Source organism: Brachyistius frenatus, unplaced genomic scaffold, assembly GCF_029030835.1.
Source record: "Brachyistius frenatus isolate BFR_SWC_R1_liver_20210118 unplaced genomic scaffold, ASM2903083v1 Contig_443, whole genome shotgun sequence".
Taxonomy (NCBI): Eukaryota; Metazoa; Chordata; class Actinopteri; family Embiotocidae; genus Brachyistius; species Brachyistius frenatus.
In genome coordinates this window covers 138,872-157,717 of record NW_027211042.1, presented here as the reverse complement: position 1 = coordinate 157,717, position 18,846 = coordinate 138,872, and the positions used below count along the sequence as shown (strand labels likewise).

General features: G+C 42.9%; 2 protein-coding genes across 2 annotated transcripts; one reads left to right on the top strand and one right to left on the bottom strand.

Moving 5' to 3' along the window:
- Window positions 1-3,458: 3,458 nt before the first annotated feature.
- nppa (natriuretic peptide A) lies at window positions 3,459-11,496 on the top strand. Its single transcript, XM_069725729.1, has 3 exons — window positions 3,459-3,569; window positions 10,945-11,251; window positions 11,489-11,496. Exons 1-3 carry the CDS (start codon window positions 3,459-3,461, stop codon window positions 11,494-11,496), a joined length of 426 nt encoding a protein of 141 aa, XP_069581830.1.
- A 5,409-nt stretch (window positions 11,497-16,905) lies between these two features.
- On the bottom strand, window positions 16,906-18,825 carry LOC138637214 (probable G-protein coupled receptor 173). Its single transcript, XM_069725730.1, has one exon. The coding sequence runs from the start codon at window positions 18,801-18,803 to the stop codon at window positions 17,640-17,642; it is 1,164 nt and encodes a 387-aa protein (XP_069581831.1). The 5' UTR covers window positions 18,804-18,825; the 3' UTR covers window positions 16,906-17,639.
- Window positions 18,826-18,846: the final 21 nt, after the last annotated feature.

Below are 18,846 nucleotides of genomic sequence, written 5' to 3'. Positions count from 1 at the left end.
GGAGGGCATCATGAGTCTTGGCTAAGAATTTATGCTCTTTCTTACCCGGCATAACATATTTCCTTAAATGTGGCATTAAAATGATTTGGCTAGCACACATGAAGTCTAGTCCAAGCAATAAAGGGATGCACAGTTGGTTATCGTCCAGTACATGTATGTTGACTGAGATGTGAGTGCCGTGTAGAGAGAGGAGCAAGTTAGTTTTTCCTATCGCCTTACTTTCCTGCCCATTAGCCATGATGAACTTCTCGCGGATCTTGCTTGCACTCAGTGACTCTCCCGACTTCTTTATAGCATTCCAGGGGGTTCTTCTCATTAAGGAGTATGTGCACCCCGAGTCCAGGACACTGTCCCCGTTTAAGTCACGGACCCTTATCGGCACCACCAGGAGAGTTGGTACACCCATCACAGCGGCCACATCTGCACCAGGTCCCCGATACTGACCATGTTCAGGCTTTTTGCTGGACTTCCTGGAGGAGCGGTCGGAAAGGCTGGTCTGTTGTACCCGGTTCCAATAGTCTTTTGAGTTACTCCAGTCCTTTTCTATTAGACACCCCACCTTGACCACTTGATCGACCGTAGACACAATGCCACGTAGGCCACTAGCCAACCTCGGGTTGCATGTGCCAAGGATGCGCCGTACAATCTCCTCTTCCGACATATCTGGTCTCCACTTCAAGCAGAGTGCACGGTGATCATATGCAAGATCCCTCAGGCACTGAGTGGGTGCTTGGACCTTCGAGCGGCGTTGGTCCTCTATCTTGGACTGATAGTCCGTGGGCAGGAAGGCTTCAAGGAAAGCATTTTTAAACTTTGCCCAGTTGGGTATCTCACCACGAGCAGCCATGCCGGCTCTTTTAGAACGGCATTTAGGGTGCCCAGGAGCTCCATATTGTTCAATGGTCTGAGGGCCAGGAAGTTCTCACACTGTTCAATAAAATCCACACATCTGTAGAACTTCTCGAGTCTCCAAACTGGGGAAACTCCATCCTAATAGTGGCTGCCGGCAGGGAGGTTAGTGCACCATCGCCTACAGATGTTTGATGGCTGGCAGGGTCTCGCTCCGCAGGAGTGGAGAAACTAAGAGGCCTCCATGCTGAACGACTTCGGGCCTTCTTCAGTTCCTCTGCCCACTGTTTATCCCTTCGCTGCAAACAGGCCACCACAGTCAGATCAACCTCCTGCAGCTTGGCGTTGATGTAGTCCTTAGCCTCCTTAGCCACAGACTCAACAGACGCTCTGAGCCCCACTTAAGATCCTGAAGCTTTTCTGTAAAAGAACAGGCCTCAACATCCTCATAAGCATCAACCTGCTGTTGTTCTTCATCAGGGGGCTCGAGATACATAGTCTCCAACAGGCTTGTTCGCTCTAAGATGCCGCTTTGATTTTGTCTAACTGTGACGTGCTGGTGAGGGTCAGCTTCAACGAGTGGGGTGGCATTTTTTACCAGGTCAATGAGATAGGAATCTTCTCCTTGGGCTCCATTACCCCCGGGTGACCCCAGCTGCCTTTGGGTAGCCATTCGTGTCAGTCTATGTTTGAAATGCAGTAATTGAATATAACCTTTAAAGTGTGTGTGTGTGTGTGTGTGTTTTGTTGGTAGGACGTGTAAACCTAACTATCCTTCAAGCTGGACCAGCCAGTACACTCAAAAGTCTTCACAGCTATTTGGAAAAAAATAATATATGCTTGTGGTAAATACACCACAAACCGTGGCTCTAATTTACCTATTATGGGCAACTCTTTATAATATTAATTCAACACTGGGGCCTACTTAATTTACAAACTACAAACAAATGCCATCTTCTGGATTTCTAAACAAAAAATCCCCGGAAACAGGTCAAGCAAAACGTAAAACCATTAACGGCAATATCAAAAAATTAACAAAATAATCCAGCATTCCCCGTACAGGCCACCACTCTGTAACAATTCACCCTAACTAATAGTAAGGAAAAATGCTACACGCTATTTAAGGGAACGGGTGGACCTCCAACACTCCTGCCCTGACGTTTGAGGGGCCCCCTGTAGAGTGCTGGTGTTTGCTGGGACCTGTGGATCGGAGGAATGAAGGAGGGGTGGTGACTGCGGAGCTGGTAGGGGCCTAGCCAGGAGCTGCTGATGTAACTTCCTCCAAGGGGCGGAAGTCGACCGCTGTCCCACCGACCGCTGGGATGGACAGCGAGGTGGTTCTCTGCCAAGGTGATTGTGGTCAGCATCAACATGGTATTGGTGTGTAACTTTGCCAAAACAATGTCAGACTCAATAGTTTTCTTGTGACCTTTGCCTGATCTGACCAGTGATGACGTTTAGGTGGTGTCCAGCTAACGATGTGTTCATTTACTGATGAAAAACTCTTTAGGAAAACTTGATCTGACACGGAGAGACAGCATCCATCCCACTTTGGACAGTGCAGCTCTCATTTCTAGAATTATGGCTGAGTTCAATATAAACCCTGAAACATGACAGCCCAGAGTTTAGACCAGAATACAGAGTTACAGTCGGACACACTTCTCGGCAGCTTCTTTACAGGTGACCAAACAAGCAAGTGGATCCTCCCGTTGATAGTGCTGCAGCCTTACTCTATGTAAAACTCTAATAAGAAGAATCACCTGGTCTGAACAGATAGTCTAAGATCAAATAAGAAAGCCTGTGTGATGCCTTAACTGCATATTATTGAACATTAAAAGAAGACAACAAGAAAAACTTTGTTTTCAGCTCTGTAGCAGCCTGACAGACAGTCACTCTTTGGAGCCTTCAGTTCTCAGTAGTAATGATCTGCTTCAATATTTGGCATCATCAATCATTGTTCCATGAAGTGTATGTGCTATATTGCTGGTATTCAGCTGAAGCCTTAACTTAAGATAAAAATAAACAAATCTAATATGCAATTTTACAAACAGCTACAACATTATTCAGCCAACTTTAGAAACTGAAACATAAGAAACAAAGCCATCCCTTCAGCTACATTTAATATATACTATATATACTGTACGTCGTCAGTGATGATATTTAATATTGTTTTCTTCCTCTCCTGATTTAAACCATGGTAACCTCTGGAAGCCAGCAGCAGCAGTTTTCACCTACTATGGTGTTTTTCAGTCTCACAAGTGTGAATGCTGCATTCCTGTCAATACACCACGACTGAGCTCAGAGATCCACGATGACTCCTGAGGTCATCCACTTCTACTGGTACACTTGATGATACACAGACACACACACACACACACACACATCACCTACCACCAAGCACCACTTAAACAGACATCTGACCAGCTGCCTTATCAAGCAGAGGTGTCAGAATGCACTTGAGGGGATCTACAAAATGATGAGCCACTGACACTGTCTGTCTGTTGCTTGATGTGTGTGTGTGTGTGTGTGTGTGTGTGTGCGCGCATGTTGGACTGTATATAAATCGTGCGGTTCGGATGTTGGGTCAGTACTAGCAGCAGCAGGATAACATGAGACCACCAGTCCTGTGGGGCCTGTTAGCCCTGCTGTGTCAGCAGACACTGGTTAGCAGCCACATACTGGGAAGGCCCGCCTCTACAGGTGACTTAGCTCAGCTCCAGGTAAGAAACCATCTTTGCACCTGTGTGTGTGAACTTTATGGAGGGTTAGGTACATTCATCATGAAACAGGGTGTCAGTGTGGTAACAGTCTAGAAAAGAAACGTCCTCACTGAAACTGTTTGTTGTAAACATACATACATACGTATATGTATATATAAATGTATGTCATGATTTGGTGGTTTGCATTAATTTATGTTGTCACCTGGCTAAAGAACTGTGATTTGATGCCAAGAGTTCCTTCTTTGAATTGTTGTTCTTGTATGTCAGCGAGCTCTTGTTTGCGTTCTTGGAGGGATCGTTCCAATGTTTGATTTTCCTCTTTCAACTCATCTTTCTCTTGATCAATCATGGTCTAATTCAGTTCATCAGTTAATTCTGAAAGGCCTTTTTGTCTACTTGTGTGCTCCTGCTTGAGGGGTTTGAGTTCATTCTGCAGTTGCACAATATCCTGCCTCCACTATGGCCATGTCAAAAATATCCAATGTCTCATCAGAGATCAGAGTTTCAGTACTGGCTGGCTCAGACTCCTTTTCTTCACCTGCTTCTGCCATTGAAGTGATTTGATTTATGAGTCTGACTTTAAATGCAGAGATAGACAAGGGGAAACAACGAAGCCAAGAGGTATCAATGAGTGAATGATTTAAATTCTCAGGCAGTTATTAAAACTTATGCTATGGTTTCAAGTACTTTTGTGACTAATTGGTTTGGGTCTGCGATTGTTCTTATTCGGTTAGCAGAAAGCCTTTGACTTATTTGGATTCTATTAAATTTGGTCACTTACAAGTGATGGGGTTGGTTGTGAGCACAGGTTACTCAGCCAATTATTATTTGGCTCAGGCAAGATTAAGGTGACATGCAAATATTAATCAGATGAAACGAGGGGGAACACAATGATAGTTGGGGTGAAACTTCTAAATTAACCAAAAACATAAAAAAAAGATTATTAGTTAGATAGATAGATAGATAGATAGATAGATAGATAGATAGATAGATAGATAGATAGATAGATAGATAGATAAATACTTTATTAATCCCCAAGGGGAAATGTTTTTGCTACAGCAGCATTATAGATACAGGAAAGCAATAAAATAACAGTAAAAACTATTAAATATAAAAATGCACAGTATATACAATAAATAGAATAAAATAAAATAGAATAATTAAATTAAAACTAACTAAACAATAGGGCAAAGTTTTTTTTTTTTTTTTTTTTTTTTTTCAAAAGAAAGCAATACAAAAATTGCATTTAAGGTTGAAGATTCAGAATTAAAATGAACAATTGCAATTTAAAACATTGGGGCTGGATAGTTGATATTTCATTTTTTTTAAACATTTCTTTTACTGAATTTACTTTATTTGCTTTTTATTTCTTAGATTTTTTTTTTCTTTTCAATTTGGGTACTCAAATTTTATTCATAAAGATAATTCTTCTATAAAAAGAAAATTTTTGGTTGAAGTGGTGGCATAATAAGATAATGTTTAATGGAATAAAATATGGGGATCACAGGGAAGTGTTGAAAATTATGATTAGATTAAAAATTGAATCCCCAAGTAGCCAAAAATGAAAGCAATTGGGTGCTAAACTCAAATGCAATCCGGCCTGCCAGGGGGTCCAGCTCGGCCCGCCGGATGACTTTGCTAAGTGTGAAAATTACAGAAAGACATAAATTGCATTTCTATGAGAATATGGAGGTTTATGAGTACAAACGTTTTGTAATTTTTTTAATCGATCCAGTAATTGCTTCAAAAACAGCGTAAATGCGACGTCTGCTCCGGAGGCAGCAGCTCACTGCTAGAGAATCTGCAGAGGAGATCCCAGGCTGATGAACAGTGGGCTGATGTCTGAGTTTTTGGTCTTTATGTTTCTAGTTTATTGTAGAAAGACCTTAAAATAGGGTTTATCATTCAAAAACCTTCACCAATGATTTAAACATAGAGAAATATTGTCGTTATTATGCTATGATTTTACTGGTCTGGCCCACTTGAGATCAAAGTGGGCAGTATGTGGCCCCTTAACTAAAATGAGTTTGACACCCCTGCCTTAAACCAATTGTTTTACTAGATGAGTCAGAGATATATCCAGTAAAATAACACAAGGAGGAACTAGGACGTCACCGGTGACGTACTCTTAGCACCGCCTCCTGATTCTACCGCTTTACTCATCTCAAAATGTACTCATGGTTCTGGCAGTAGACTGAGACACTCCGGAAATAATGATATTGCCGCTCTTTCGGCACAGACCACTCTTTCAAAAACAACAAGCACTTTGTTTCCTTCACCACGCTTGTTTACATCAGGAATTATTTAACACCTGAGTGTTAAAAAAAAAAAAAAAAAAAAAAAAAAAAAACCTACAACACATCAACATAATTTATTCTCTTACAAATTAACAGTAACTGTTTCTGTTCCTCCAGGGAGACCAGATTATCTTCTTATCAGTGAGCACTCTGGCTTGGGACACTTTTACTTTTCCTGATTATAAAGTTTCTTCAGCACACTTATTGAGTGACATAAGCACTATTTACTTCAGAACTCTGCTACAATTCAAATGATCTTTCACTGTATCAAACAGCTGTTAGCAAGTGTGTTAGCTACTCTTCACCGCTAACACAGAGATTGTCTGAGGAGATTATTTCTGGAACACGCAGACAATAATTCCTTTTTGCAGAAATTCTACCAGTTCCTGGAACATGTTGAATCCTGTTACAGACCTTTATCATTCAATATATCAACACTTTGTATGATTTAAGGTTTAAAAAATAGACAGGGCCATTCGGCAAAGTTAGGGATGAATTGGATCAGGCTGTTTTCTGAAGTTTATCAAAGGCAGAAACCTTAAATATGGCCTCAGCCGGGCACCAGAAAATATGTAGCAAATGTCACTTAATTTAATTGGATTTGCTCTTGTTTATAGGCAAAAACTTAATACAAGTGAAGACTGTGACTCTAACAAAAACAAAAACATACCATACCATGAACCACCCTGACTACTTCACAACATTTACATCAGCAAACCACTCGCCTACATACTGTCTGCCATCTGTCAGTAAACCAAGCTTCATCTGAGAATAGATAGATAGATAGATAGATAGATAGATAGATAGATAGATAGATAGATAGATAGATAGATAGATAGATAGATAGATAGATAGATAGATAGATACTTTATTAATCCCCAAAGGGAAATTTTTTCGCTACAGCAGCATTATAGATACAGGAAAGCAATAAAATAACAGTAAAAAATATTAAATATAAAAGTGCACAGTATATACAATAAATAGAATAAAATAAATAATTAAATTATATTAAAACTAACTAAACAATAGTGCAAAGTTTTTTTTATTTTTTTTAATATATATATTTAAACAAACAAGAAAACAGACAACCAACGGTGTTATTGTTGTGTGATGGATTTTGCCAGAGGTGAGTTATTGTACAGTCTTATTGCAGTGAGCAAGAATGATCTCCTGTATCAGGAATGATCTCCTGCATCTGTCCTTGTGACAGCAGCTGGAGGAGTCTTTTGGAGAACGTCCTCCTCTGTCCCTGCAGCAGGTGGTGGAGAGGGTGGTCAGGATTATCCAACATGGATAATAGTTTCTTAAGCGTCCTCCTCTCCACCACCTTTTCCAGACTGTCCAGTTTGCAGCCGATGATGGAGCCGGCCTTCTTAACCAGTTTGTTAAGTCTGTTGGTGTCACCGGTGACAATGCTGCCCCCCCCCTCCCCTCCAGCAGACTACTAGAAGTACAGTTCACTAGCCACAACAGATGGTAGAACATCTCCAACATATCGCTGCACACATTGAAGGAACGAAGTTTCCTCAAGAAAAAGAGTCGACTCATCGGGAGACAGAACAGTTCCCTGTGGAGCTCCAGTACCACTGACCACCGTATCAGACAGCACACTGCCCAGACGGACAAACTGTGGTCTGCCTGTCAGGTAGTCAGTGATCCAGGAGACGGTGGATGTGTCCACCCCCACCACCCGCAGCTTCTCACTCAGTAGCAGTGGTTGGATGGTGTTAAATGCACTGGAGAAATCAAAGAAAGTGATTCTCACAGAGTCACCGGTTCCATCCAGGTGAGACTGAGCTCGTTGCAGCAGGTAGATGATGTCATCGTCCACTCCCACATGAGGCTGGTACACAAATTGCAGAGGGTCCAGAGAAGATTTCACCAGCGGCCTGAGGTGGGCCAAGACCAGCCTCTCCAGCACCTTCATCACATGAGATGTGAGGGCAACCGGTCGGTAGTCGTTGAGGCCAGATGGAGTCGTCTTCTTGGGGACAGGAACCAGGCAGGACGTCTTCCACAGCACCGGGACCTCCTCCTGCTTCAGGCTCAGGTTGAAGAGGTGTTGTAGGACCTCAGCCAGCTGGACGGCGCAGGTCTTCAGGACCCCGGGGCTGATGCCGTCAGGTCCTGCAGCCTTGCACTGCACCTGGCCAGTCGTCACAGAGAGAGGGGAGGGGGGTTATGACGTCGATGGTGGAAGAGCCCTTTGGAGTTGAGGACTCTGTGTCCATGCAGCTCACCAGGGGGGACAGATGGGGAAGGGGGAAGGCAGTGGAGGTGTTTGGGAGGTATGGTGTGTGGAGGAGACAGATGAGGGCTGTGAACTAAACCTGTTGAAGAAACAGTTTAGCTCATTGTTCCTCTCCAGGTTCCCCCTGGTTGTTCCTCTCCAGGTTCCCCCTGGTTGTTCCTCTCCAGGTTCCCCCTGGTTGTTCCTCTCCAGGTTCCTCCTGATTGTTCCTCTCCAGGTTGTGTCCACCTCCTCACAGTCCTGGTGGTTACAGGCTGCCTCTGCACCAGAGGAACATACTTTGGTGTCAGCAGGACCAGGTTGTGGTCTGATCTACCAAGGGGGGGAAGGGCAGTAGCACTGTATGCATCCATGGCATTAGCATACAGTAAGTCCAGGGTTTTATTGTTCCGGGTGGGGCGGTTAACATAGTGGTGCAAAGTTGGCAGTACTTTATCCAGACTGGTTAAAGTCTCCAGCAACTAACAAAAATGCACTGGGATGCTTAGTCTGAAGTTTGGACACAGTGGAGTGGATGGTGTCCACTGCTGCCTCTATGTCAGCTGATGGAGGAACGTACACAGCGATAACAATGGCGGATGAGAACTCCCTCTGCAAATAATACGGACGCATCCCCACGGCTAGCAGTTCAATGTCCGGGCTACAGAAACGTTCCTTCACACACATGTGGTCGGGATTGCACCACCTCTCGTTCACATAGACTTCAATCCCTCCACCTTTCTTCTTGCCGCTCCGAACAACGTCTCCGTCCCCCCGAACAGTCCTGAAGCCGGGTACGGCCGCGCTGTGGTCCGGGAGATGTGAGTGCAGCCATGTCTCGGTGAAACACATGATGCTGCACTCCCGGTATTCCCTCTGGGTCTTTACCAGCGCACCGAGCTCGTCTGTCTTGTTGGCCAATGACCTCACGTTCCCCATTAAGATCTCCGGTACCGATGGTTTATATCTCCTCCTCTTCGCCTTCATCTTATCTCCAGCTCTGCAACCCCGACGTCTTCTCTGAAGTTCGTCCGGGATTTCAGGCCTCGCTCCGGGCAGCAGCAGTAGGTCTACTCAGCACGATCAGCTGATTACGAGAGTAAACAATGGCCCCGGTCCACTGTGCGTAGCTCTCCGTTACGAAGAGGGGAAAAAGTAAAAGAAGAACCACCAGAAAAGTGGAAAAGTTACGGTCCATTGTCTGACCGTCACTTAACACACGTGAAAGAAAAAAAACAACTCCGAAGAGAGAAGAAAGAAAAATACTTAAAACAAAAACACACTCGGGGGAGCTGCTGTAACAGGCTGCCACTAGCACGGCGCCACCTTACTACTTCAGAACTGTTCTCCAAAGAGCCCGACATCATCAAAGGAGAACATTTACCTACTACATTCGGTTTCCCTGATGACCTGCAGGCAGGTGAAGACCTTGGAGAGGATGAACAGCACTCTGATCAGCTTCACTGAAACCTTCCTGCACATTTTGGAGTGACTTTTATTGTGACTTGTCACATTTGTGCAATAATCCTGTTTAATCAGTATGTTGATGAGCCACACTGTCAGGTGGAGGGGTTGTTTCAGCAAAGGTGAAGTGTTCACTGACACAGATTTTACCAACTTTGTGACCAAACTATGAAAAAAAAAAAAAAAGTGTGAGATCTTCAAATCATGAAAAATGGGAGTAAAAAGATGTTGCATCTATGTTTTTGTTGAGTGTACATGCTAGAGACAATGATATTTTCAGTGGATTCTTCCAGAGAATTGTGGGAGTTACCCTCCCTGACATGGACACTGTGTATGCTGGCCGCCTCCAGAAGAAGGCCAGCAACATCAGAAAAGACATCACACACCCAGGTCACTCTCTGTTTGTTCCCCTGCCATCAGGAAAAAGATTCAGGACAGTCAAAACCCGAACTAACAGGCTGAGGAACAGCTTTTTCCCCAGGGCGGTTGCCTACAACCCCACCCCACCCGCCCAGCTCACACTGGACAATGCTGCTGAGAACCAAAAATAGGCAGTAAAACGACACTTTAACAAAGCACTTTGTCACTTTAAAGCCGTTGATGAATGTGTTTCATCTTTTATTTATTTATTTAATGTCTTGTTTTAAATCAGTAATGTCTTGTTTTATCATAGTTGTTTTTAAACATCTTTTACCTTGTTCTGCTGCTGAACTGATAAGTTGACAACTAAATTTCGTTGTATCTTTTTACGATGACAATAAACATCCTTATCCTTGTGCATTTTGGATGTTGAAATAACTTCATCACTCTTACATACAATGAATTTAAAAAATATGCAGACCTCTTCACTCTTTGCTTTATTCTGTTTTAGATTTAAATAGTTTACATTTTTGCCCATTAATCTATATCCAATAATTCATCATGACAATGTGAAAATGGATTCTGACCTTTTGCTGTGGCTTTTCAATTATCCTGGAGATGTGTCTCACTTTTTCACTTGTGTTTATAAGATCTCACAGATTACACTGATGTTATTTCAAAAACCAAACTATAAAGTCCAGTAAACTGTCTGTAACCCTCTTTGATAAAACTGTGATGAGGGACAGATTGCTATCCTAGCTCCGCCCATGTCACTGATCAAATAGGACCAGGATGTCTGACAGAGCTCCAGAAGTCCTCTTCAGAGATGGGAGGACAGAGGAGCTGCTCATCACTGAGCTGATACCCTCCATACAGTGAAGCATGGTGGTGGCAGCATCATGGAGGCTGATTCACTACCTGTTTAGTGGTTTACAATCAGCATGCTCTTCTAGCTCTGAGAGAACATACTGAGAGAATGTAAGCAGTTTGGGATTTGACTCTAAACCTTCTCTTTTCACAACAGTCTTTACTGGAGCGTTTTGAGGAGACTCTGACTGAAGCAGCCCAGGAGGACGACCCTGAAACCGATTATGAAGGGACAAACCAAGACCCTGAGCGCAGCCAAGGATGGGGCCTGGACCAAGAGAGGAACCAGGAACCAGTGATACCGGAAAGATCTCAACCAACTGAGGGCCACAGCAGGACTGTGAGTCAGAGGAGCCGCCTGCAGGACCTGCTCATGACTGCCAGGAAACGGGCCTCAGGCTGCTTTGGAGCCAGAATGGATCGAATAGGAAATGCCAGCGGTCTGGGATGCAACAATGGGAGAGGTAAGACTGAATTTAAATTAGTCACACAAAGAAATTAATTATTTCACTGGAAAATCTCAGCTGGAATATTAACCCTCAGAGATAAGATTGTATGCACGTGGGCTCTGATTTACAATCATAGAAATGAAATTGATTATTAACTTACTCCAGAGGATGATTTGTTATTTTCAGTCATGTGACAGTCTGTTCTTGTCCTGTCCGTTCCTCACTGTCTGGTTAAAATGTTCTTGTGACCAGATGTGTAAAAGTTGTCCACTTTGGACACTCCCAGAGATTTTTTCTATGAAACAGGAAAATGTCCGAAGTTCTCAGAAGTTAAAATCCTGTCATGAAGGTGCTCTTTGGAAGGGAGACACAAAAATCTCAAAAAGAACAAAGTCCAAGTCACTCTTCTTTATTCAAATGGAAATACTACAAATAAAGCCTAGTACATGTTAAAACTGTTTGGTTTTTACATGCAATACCACCTTATTTTAGAGTGCCCTGGACTTTGCTCTTTTTAAAATTTTATCTGTGCACTAAGTAGCTGAGCACATTCACTCGTAAATGAACACTTTCTATTGTAAATCAAATCTTCATTATTTTGGAAAAAAAACAACTCTTATTCACTTTCCATCTGAGAGCAAAATGTGAAGACAGAATGGATTTGCAGTGTAAAAATGATCCTGTAGATCTACATAGATTTGACCAATTTAATCAGAATCATCAGTATTGTGTCTACTATGTTTTAATGACACTTTTAAAATGAAATAAATATGCATGAATGCTTTCCGGTTTTATGTAACAACACTAGCTTCTCTTTATGTTTATTATTTCCTACCAGGGTAGTCGGACAGTTTCCTTGGACACATGCTGGATTCTGATGTTGGAACTGAAGATGCAAACAAAGAGTTTGGAGAAGTATGATTTTGCATGAATGAATATCTCGTGTGTTTCTCCATTTGAAGTGACAAACAGTTTGTCAGCTTTATAGTGAAGTCCATTACAGACTGAAACAACTACTTACTGTAACTGCATGTGGCCTGTTAAAGACAAATAAACTCTTTTTTCATATGAAGAATTTAGTTTTTTGGGGTTTTTTTTTTGCTTTAATGTTGGGTGCAGAACAGTATACGTCCTGTAGAGATCCTCTGTTCATCGACATACATCATCAGCCTGGTGATGATATGAGGAAACCTGATCCGTCTCCTTCACTGCGTCTGTTTGGTCATATCTGCCTCTACGTTATTCATCCCTGCTGTTCACCTGATTTCATGCTACAAAGTCACAGTGATCACTTTATCTGACATGACACACGGAGTGGACAATCACCAGCTACAGGAGAATAAGATGAGACACTGAACTGTACGGATGAAGATTAATTTAAAGGCAAAAGCCGCATTTCCATGTATGAATTTGTTTTGGTTTAGGAATGGAAATGTGATTCAGTAACAAGCCATCCTGAAGTCAAAAAGTCCACTGAGAAAATGTACTCAGTGAAATTCTTAACTTTAAATTCAGCTCCAAACCTGATTACAAGTCAGTGGCTGTTTGCAGGTCTATCTGAGAGGTACTGCTGTCTTCAGCTCTGCAGCTAATTCATGAATTATACTGAACTGAAGTCTTTATTCAATAATGACGTTACGTGAAGACTGAAAGGATCACAAGGTTATTGCAAGTCATGCTGAACCAAATTTCAAGAGAATCCATCCAATAACCCAATAATTCATCCTCTCTCTCTATTACATTTAAATATTATTATCATATATATATTCTCTCGGCCGAACACAACAATCCACCAAAGTACAATTTTCCAACTTGTTTATTCCACACAAACAATAACTTTGAACTCTTGTGCTCTCCTGCCAGGCATTTGAGCACATGCCACACGACCTGTCCGCAGCCAGCCTTCTGTTCCATGTCCCTAGGAGTGAGAGACCTGGTGTCCTGCTGCTTGGGTTTTTAAGGAGAAGACAGGGACAATCAGGGATTTGACTCAGCTGGGGCTAATTAAACATCTTCCAGGCACCGTTCCCTGAACCGCTCCCCCAATCAGTCCCTCCTGCAGCTGAGCCAAACCATGCCCCGCCACCACATCCCCGTTTCCAAGAAAGTTAGACTTTGTATAAAATGTAAATAAAAACTGAATTGAATTATTTGCCAATCACATAAACTCATATTTAATTGAAAATAGACCAAAGACAACATATCATATGTTGAAACTGAGAAATGTCATTGTTTTATATAAAATATCTGAATTTGATGGCAACAACATGTCTCTAAAAAGTTGTGACAGGATCAACAAAAGACTGGAAAAGTTGTATAAATATAAATAAAAAAATTTCCCCTCAGGGATTAGGTAGGTAGGTAAGATAAAAAAAAAAAAAAGAAGTTTAAAACACCTGCTGGAACATCTGACAACTAATCAGATAACCATGGCAACAGATAAGTAACATGATTGGGTATAAAAAGATGATTTCGGAGAGGTGGAGTCTCAGCAGTGAAGATGGGGAGAGAGGGAGAGAGTTTTAACCTGCATTTGTGGACGCAGCGATGAACTGTGTTCACAGACGATGGTTTTCACAAGTGTTCCTGAGCCCATGCAGTGATTTCCATTCCAGAATAGTGTGTTTTTAATGCAGTGCTGCCTGAGGGCCCGAAGATCACCACCATCCAATATTGGTTTCCATCCTTGTCCCTTGTGTTCAGAGATTTCTCCAGATTCTCTGAATCTTTTAATGATATTATGAACCGTAGACGATGAAATCCACTAATTCTTTGTAGTTTTACGTTGAGGAACATTATTCTTAGATTGTTCAACTATTTTCCAACACAGTCTTTCAGAGTGGTGAACCTCTCCCCATCTTCACTGCTGAGACTCTGCCTCTCTGAAATCATCTTTTATACCCAATCATGTTATTGATCTGTTGCCATGGTAACCTCATTAGTTGTCAGATGTTCCACCAGGTGTTTTTTTTTTTTTTAATCTTTACACAACTTTTCCAGTCTTTTGTTGATCCTGTCACAACTTTTTAGAGACCTGTTGCAGGCATTGAATTAAAAATAAGCATCTATATTTCATAGAACAATACATTTCCTACGTTTCAACATTTGAAATGTTGTCTTTGGTCTAATTTTGATTAAATTTGGGTTTATGTGATTTGCAAATCATTGCATTCTGTTTTTATTTACATTTTACACGAAGTCCAAACTTTTTTGGAAACGAGGTTGTACATGCAACTAGGCTAATATTCAAGCCTCAAAGAACAACACACACATTCTTGACTATTTACAGTGTGGAGTTACAATCTTTGATTTTTAAATATGAACTAGTTTCCCCTTTCAAACCTTCCATATAAAGTATGATGCACCCGGAGAGTATAACCAGATGGATCGCTGAATACAAAATAATGAATCTATTGCTTCCAACTTTCTGTGAAGTAAAAATAGATTGTTGAGAGAGGGGAGGTGATTGGTTCTGGGATTCACCCATTAACTACTGTTGTCTGAATGCATCCGACACATAGCGAAAGGAGGTGTCACTATGGGTTATGACTGTCACACTGTTCTGTCTCATTACACCGATGGCAGCAACCAAGCAGACAGCTGCTGAGGTAAACCTAAACTGACCTGAGTCCATATTTCATGATTATAAAGTCTGCAGGACAGAAAAGAGTGTTCCACAGTGTGATCCTGCTGATATGGAGCGGTGCAGATTTTCTCTCCTCTGTGGTTCCGACTGACCTCGTTACTAATCAGACTCTTTATTGATGAGATCTAATGTGGAAAACCTGGAACTGATTGCCAGCATCAACAAGCATCTGTTCATCATTTTGTGCATCTGTCTAGAGCACACAACTGATGTTACCAACAGTAACTATGACTCTCTGTGCATCACTTCTGCTGACTGCAACTGAAAAACTAAAAGACAGTATGAACATGTGCGCTAATTGCTGCAGTTTGTCACACCACAAATTTTTCAGACTGAGTAAAAACACCTTTCTTCACCCTCCACCTTCATGCCACCACAGTTCAGCAGAGCAGCAACCTCAAAGATAGCTGTTGCACAGCACCCTCTGGTGGAGCCTTCTATATTTTGTTCTTGTACAACTGAATTTTATTGTTTCATTTGTTAATTCAACTCAGACATTTTACGTTAAAAAAACATTGATAAATTTAAATAAAAATTAATTATATTCATTAAAAAAAAGTAGTGAATGAATATAAAATGTCCAGTTAAATGTTAAAGTAGTGTATTCAGTGTGAAAACAAGGTGACATTCGTCAGTATCCCAGAACTACTGAATAATGACTCATGACATGTTGTTATGAAGATGAAGTACTTCCTGTTGTCTTGTGTGTATTTTACCAAAATATTCAACATCTGAAACTAAAACACACGACACAGACAGACAGGAAACTCCCTAAAAAAGGGGCAGTGCTCTGATTTAGTTATTTAATGCCAAATCATCAGCTTCACACGCTACGAGCTGTTAACGCGCTCTTGATGTCGACAAATTCTCAGTCAAAGCAGTGGAAGTGTCATATATAAAACAGTGGAAGTGTCATATATAGCAGTGGAAGTGTCATATATAAAGCAGTGGAAGTTTCATATATAAAGCAGTGGAAGTGTCATATATAGCAGTGGAAGTGTCATATATAAAGCAGTGGAAGTGTCATATATCAAGCAGTGGAAGTGTCATATATAGCAGTGGAAGTGTCATATATAAAGCAGTGGAAGTGTCATATATACCAGTGGAAGTGTCATATATAAAGCAGTGGAAGTGTCATATATAAAGCAGTGGAAGTGTCATATATAAAGTAGTGGAAGTGTCATATATAAAGCAGTGGAAGTGTCATATATAAAGTAGTGGAAGTGTCATATATAGCAGTGGAAGTGTCATATATAAAGCAGTGGAAGTGTCATATATAAAGTAGTGGAAGTGTCATATATAGCAGTGGAAGTGTCATATATAAAGCAGTGGAAGTGTCATATATAAAGCAGTGGAAGTGTCATATATAGCAGTGGAAGTGTCATATATAAAGCAGTGGAAGTTTCATATATATAGCAGTGGAAGTGTCATATATAGCAGTGGAAGTGTCATATATAAAGCAGTGGAAGTGTCATATATAAAGCAGTGGAAGTGTCATATATAGCAGTGGAAGTGTCATATATAAAGCAGTGGAAGTGTCATATATAAAGCAGTGGAAGTGTCATATATAAAGCAGTGGAAGTGTCATATATAGCAGTGGAAGTGTCATATATAAAGCAGTGGAAGTGCGCCCCCCCTTCAGTGATAACCATCACCACAGGACTGATGAAGACTTCAGCTGGACTCCATCAAACAGCGGTATTTGACCACATTTATCTGAGCTGCCTTTAACTGGAGAAGTTGAACTGTTTACAATCATCAGGATGAAATGGAACTTTTTAATATGTGGGACAGAAAGTTAAAATGTTGACTTCATCTAATGATTTAACTCCTGCAGTTCATTTGGATTCAGTCCCTCCTCACTGAATCTACAGGGTTACACTAAGTTACCTGCTCTAACATCAGGACGTGTGGTACCAGGTACCACCAGAACCCTGATGGGTCACAGAACACAGGAGTCAGTCAGTTTTTGGTGAGCAGAAGAAGGTTTTGTGTTGCATGAAGGAGAAACAACCAGACAAGGTTTTGGAGGAACATCACAGTTTTATCTTCCTCACTGACAGACATGGAGACAGGAAACCCTGTTTACACTGGAACTGGACAAGGTACCAACATTACACAGACTGGTTCTGGCTGGTTCTGACTGACTGGTTTTAACTGACTGGTTCTGACTGACGGGTTCTGACTGACTGGTTCTGACTGACTGGTTCTAACTGACTGGTTCTAACTGACTGGTTGTGACTGGTTCTAACTGACTGGTTGTGACTGACTGGTCCTAACTGACTGGTTGTGACTGGTTCTAACTGGTTGTGACTGGTTCTAACTGACTGGTTGTGACTGACTGATTCTGACTGACTGGTTGTGACTGGTTCTAACTGACTGGTTGTGACTGGTTGTGACTGACTGATTCTGACTGACTGGTTGTGATTGACTGGTTGTGACTGACTGATTCTGACTGACTGGTTGTGACTGACTGATTCTGACTGACTGGTTGTGATTGACTGGTTGTGACTGGTTGTGACTGACTGATTCTGACTGACTGGTTGTGACTGACTGGTTCTGTTTACTGTCTGACTGGTTTCTTGCATATTTTTCTCTTGTTTTTAAAAGCGGTTGAGTTGTTCGATGGTTCATACTCCGTTTGTTCCACTACACTCACTGACCGACACCCTCAATGCCACAAAGACTCAAGCAGACACAAATACAAATATCCACTCCCCCACGTCCCCCCCCCCTCACCCCGATCATCAGCTGGGGTTACATGACACAGTAAGGCTCTCGTGGCAGATGAGGTTTAGTCCTGCAGCGGGCTGGTAGGTGGGAGAGGAGTCCTTTCTTCAAGTCTTTGTTGAGGAGGAAGCAGACGACAGGGTTGACCCCCGCCTGGGCGAAGCTCATCCACACCGTGGTGGACAGGTACCGGTGTGGGATGGTGCACGCCTTGACGAACACCCTCCAATAGCAGGCCACGATGTATGGAGACCAGAGTAGCAGGAACAGCAGGGTGATCACGTAGAACATCCGGCCCAGCTGCTTCTCTGCTCTGAACTCCTCCATACCCAACAGGCGCCGGTTCTGGGTGTGCAAGTTCTGCCGGATTCCCAGGAGGGTGGGCGGCATCGGACCCCTTCCAAAGCCCGCAATCCAGTTGGCTGCCGCTTGGCCTGTAGCCCCCGGTCCATGAAAGGTCCAGTTCTGACTAATAGCCGGCACCATCTGGACCGGCTTCATCTTGCGGTGTTTGTACTCGAACAGAAGTAACTTCATGTAGACGACGTGTGTGGCCACGATGAGCACAGCTAGCATTAGCATGAAGCCCAGCGTATCGTTGGCTTTGAAGTAGCGATGCTCAAAGATGCACTGGTCCTCCTCTCGGATGAATTTGTAGGTGCCCACGTCAAAAACCGGCGGGAACGCCATGGCCACAGACAGCGTCCACACCATGCACACCACGGCCACGCAGGTCCAGAACGTCATGCGCTTGTAGTAGAAGCGGTGGTGCGCGATGGCCATGTAGCGAGTCACGCTGATACAGAAGAGCATGAAGGCGGCGTGGAAGCAGAAGAGCACCGCCATGAAGGCCACCACTTTACAGCTCAGCACGCTGTAGGTCCAGGCCGAGCCGTTCTTTATGGACACCAGCACGAAGGGGAAGCAGATGGCTGAGCGAATGGTGTCGGCCAGGCAAAGGTCAAGCAGGAAGTAGTAGGGCGCCTTGTGCAGAGCCTGGTCGCGTAGCACCAGCAGAGACACCAGAAGGTTCCCTAGCAGGCTGACAACGATGATCAGACCCAGTAGCAGCAGCTTCACGTAGGTGGACACAGCAGAGGAAGAACTCTCTGCTACCAGTCCTCCTGCAGTGGACACCACCGCCGCCATCGGCCCCCCAGGACCCTCGCTGCTCTCGTTTCCATTCGCCATCCCGAATGCCCTCCCCACCCACACCCCCTCTCCTCCTCCTCCG

Bases quoted from the DNA above. Each gene is read 5' to 3' on its own strand.
- nppa (XM_069725729.1), top strand. From the start codon at position 3,459: ATGAGACCACCAGTCCTGTGGGGCCTGTTAGCCCTGCTGTGTCAGCAG. The intron at 3,570-10,944 runs GTAAGAAACCAT...TTTTCACAACAG, and splicing joins GTGACTTAGCTCAGCTCCAG to TCTTTACTGGAGCGTTTTGA.
- LOC138637214 (XM_069725730.1), bottom strand. From the start codon at position 18,803: ATGGCGAATGGAAACGAGAGCAGCGAGGGTCCTGGGGGGCCGATGGCG.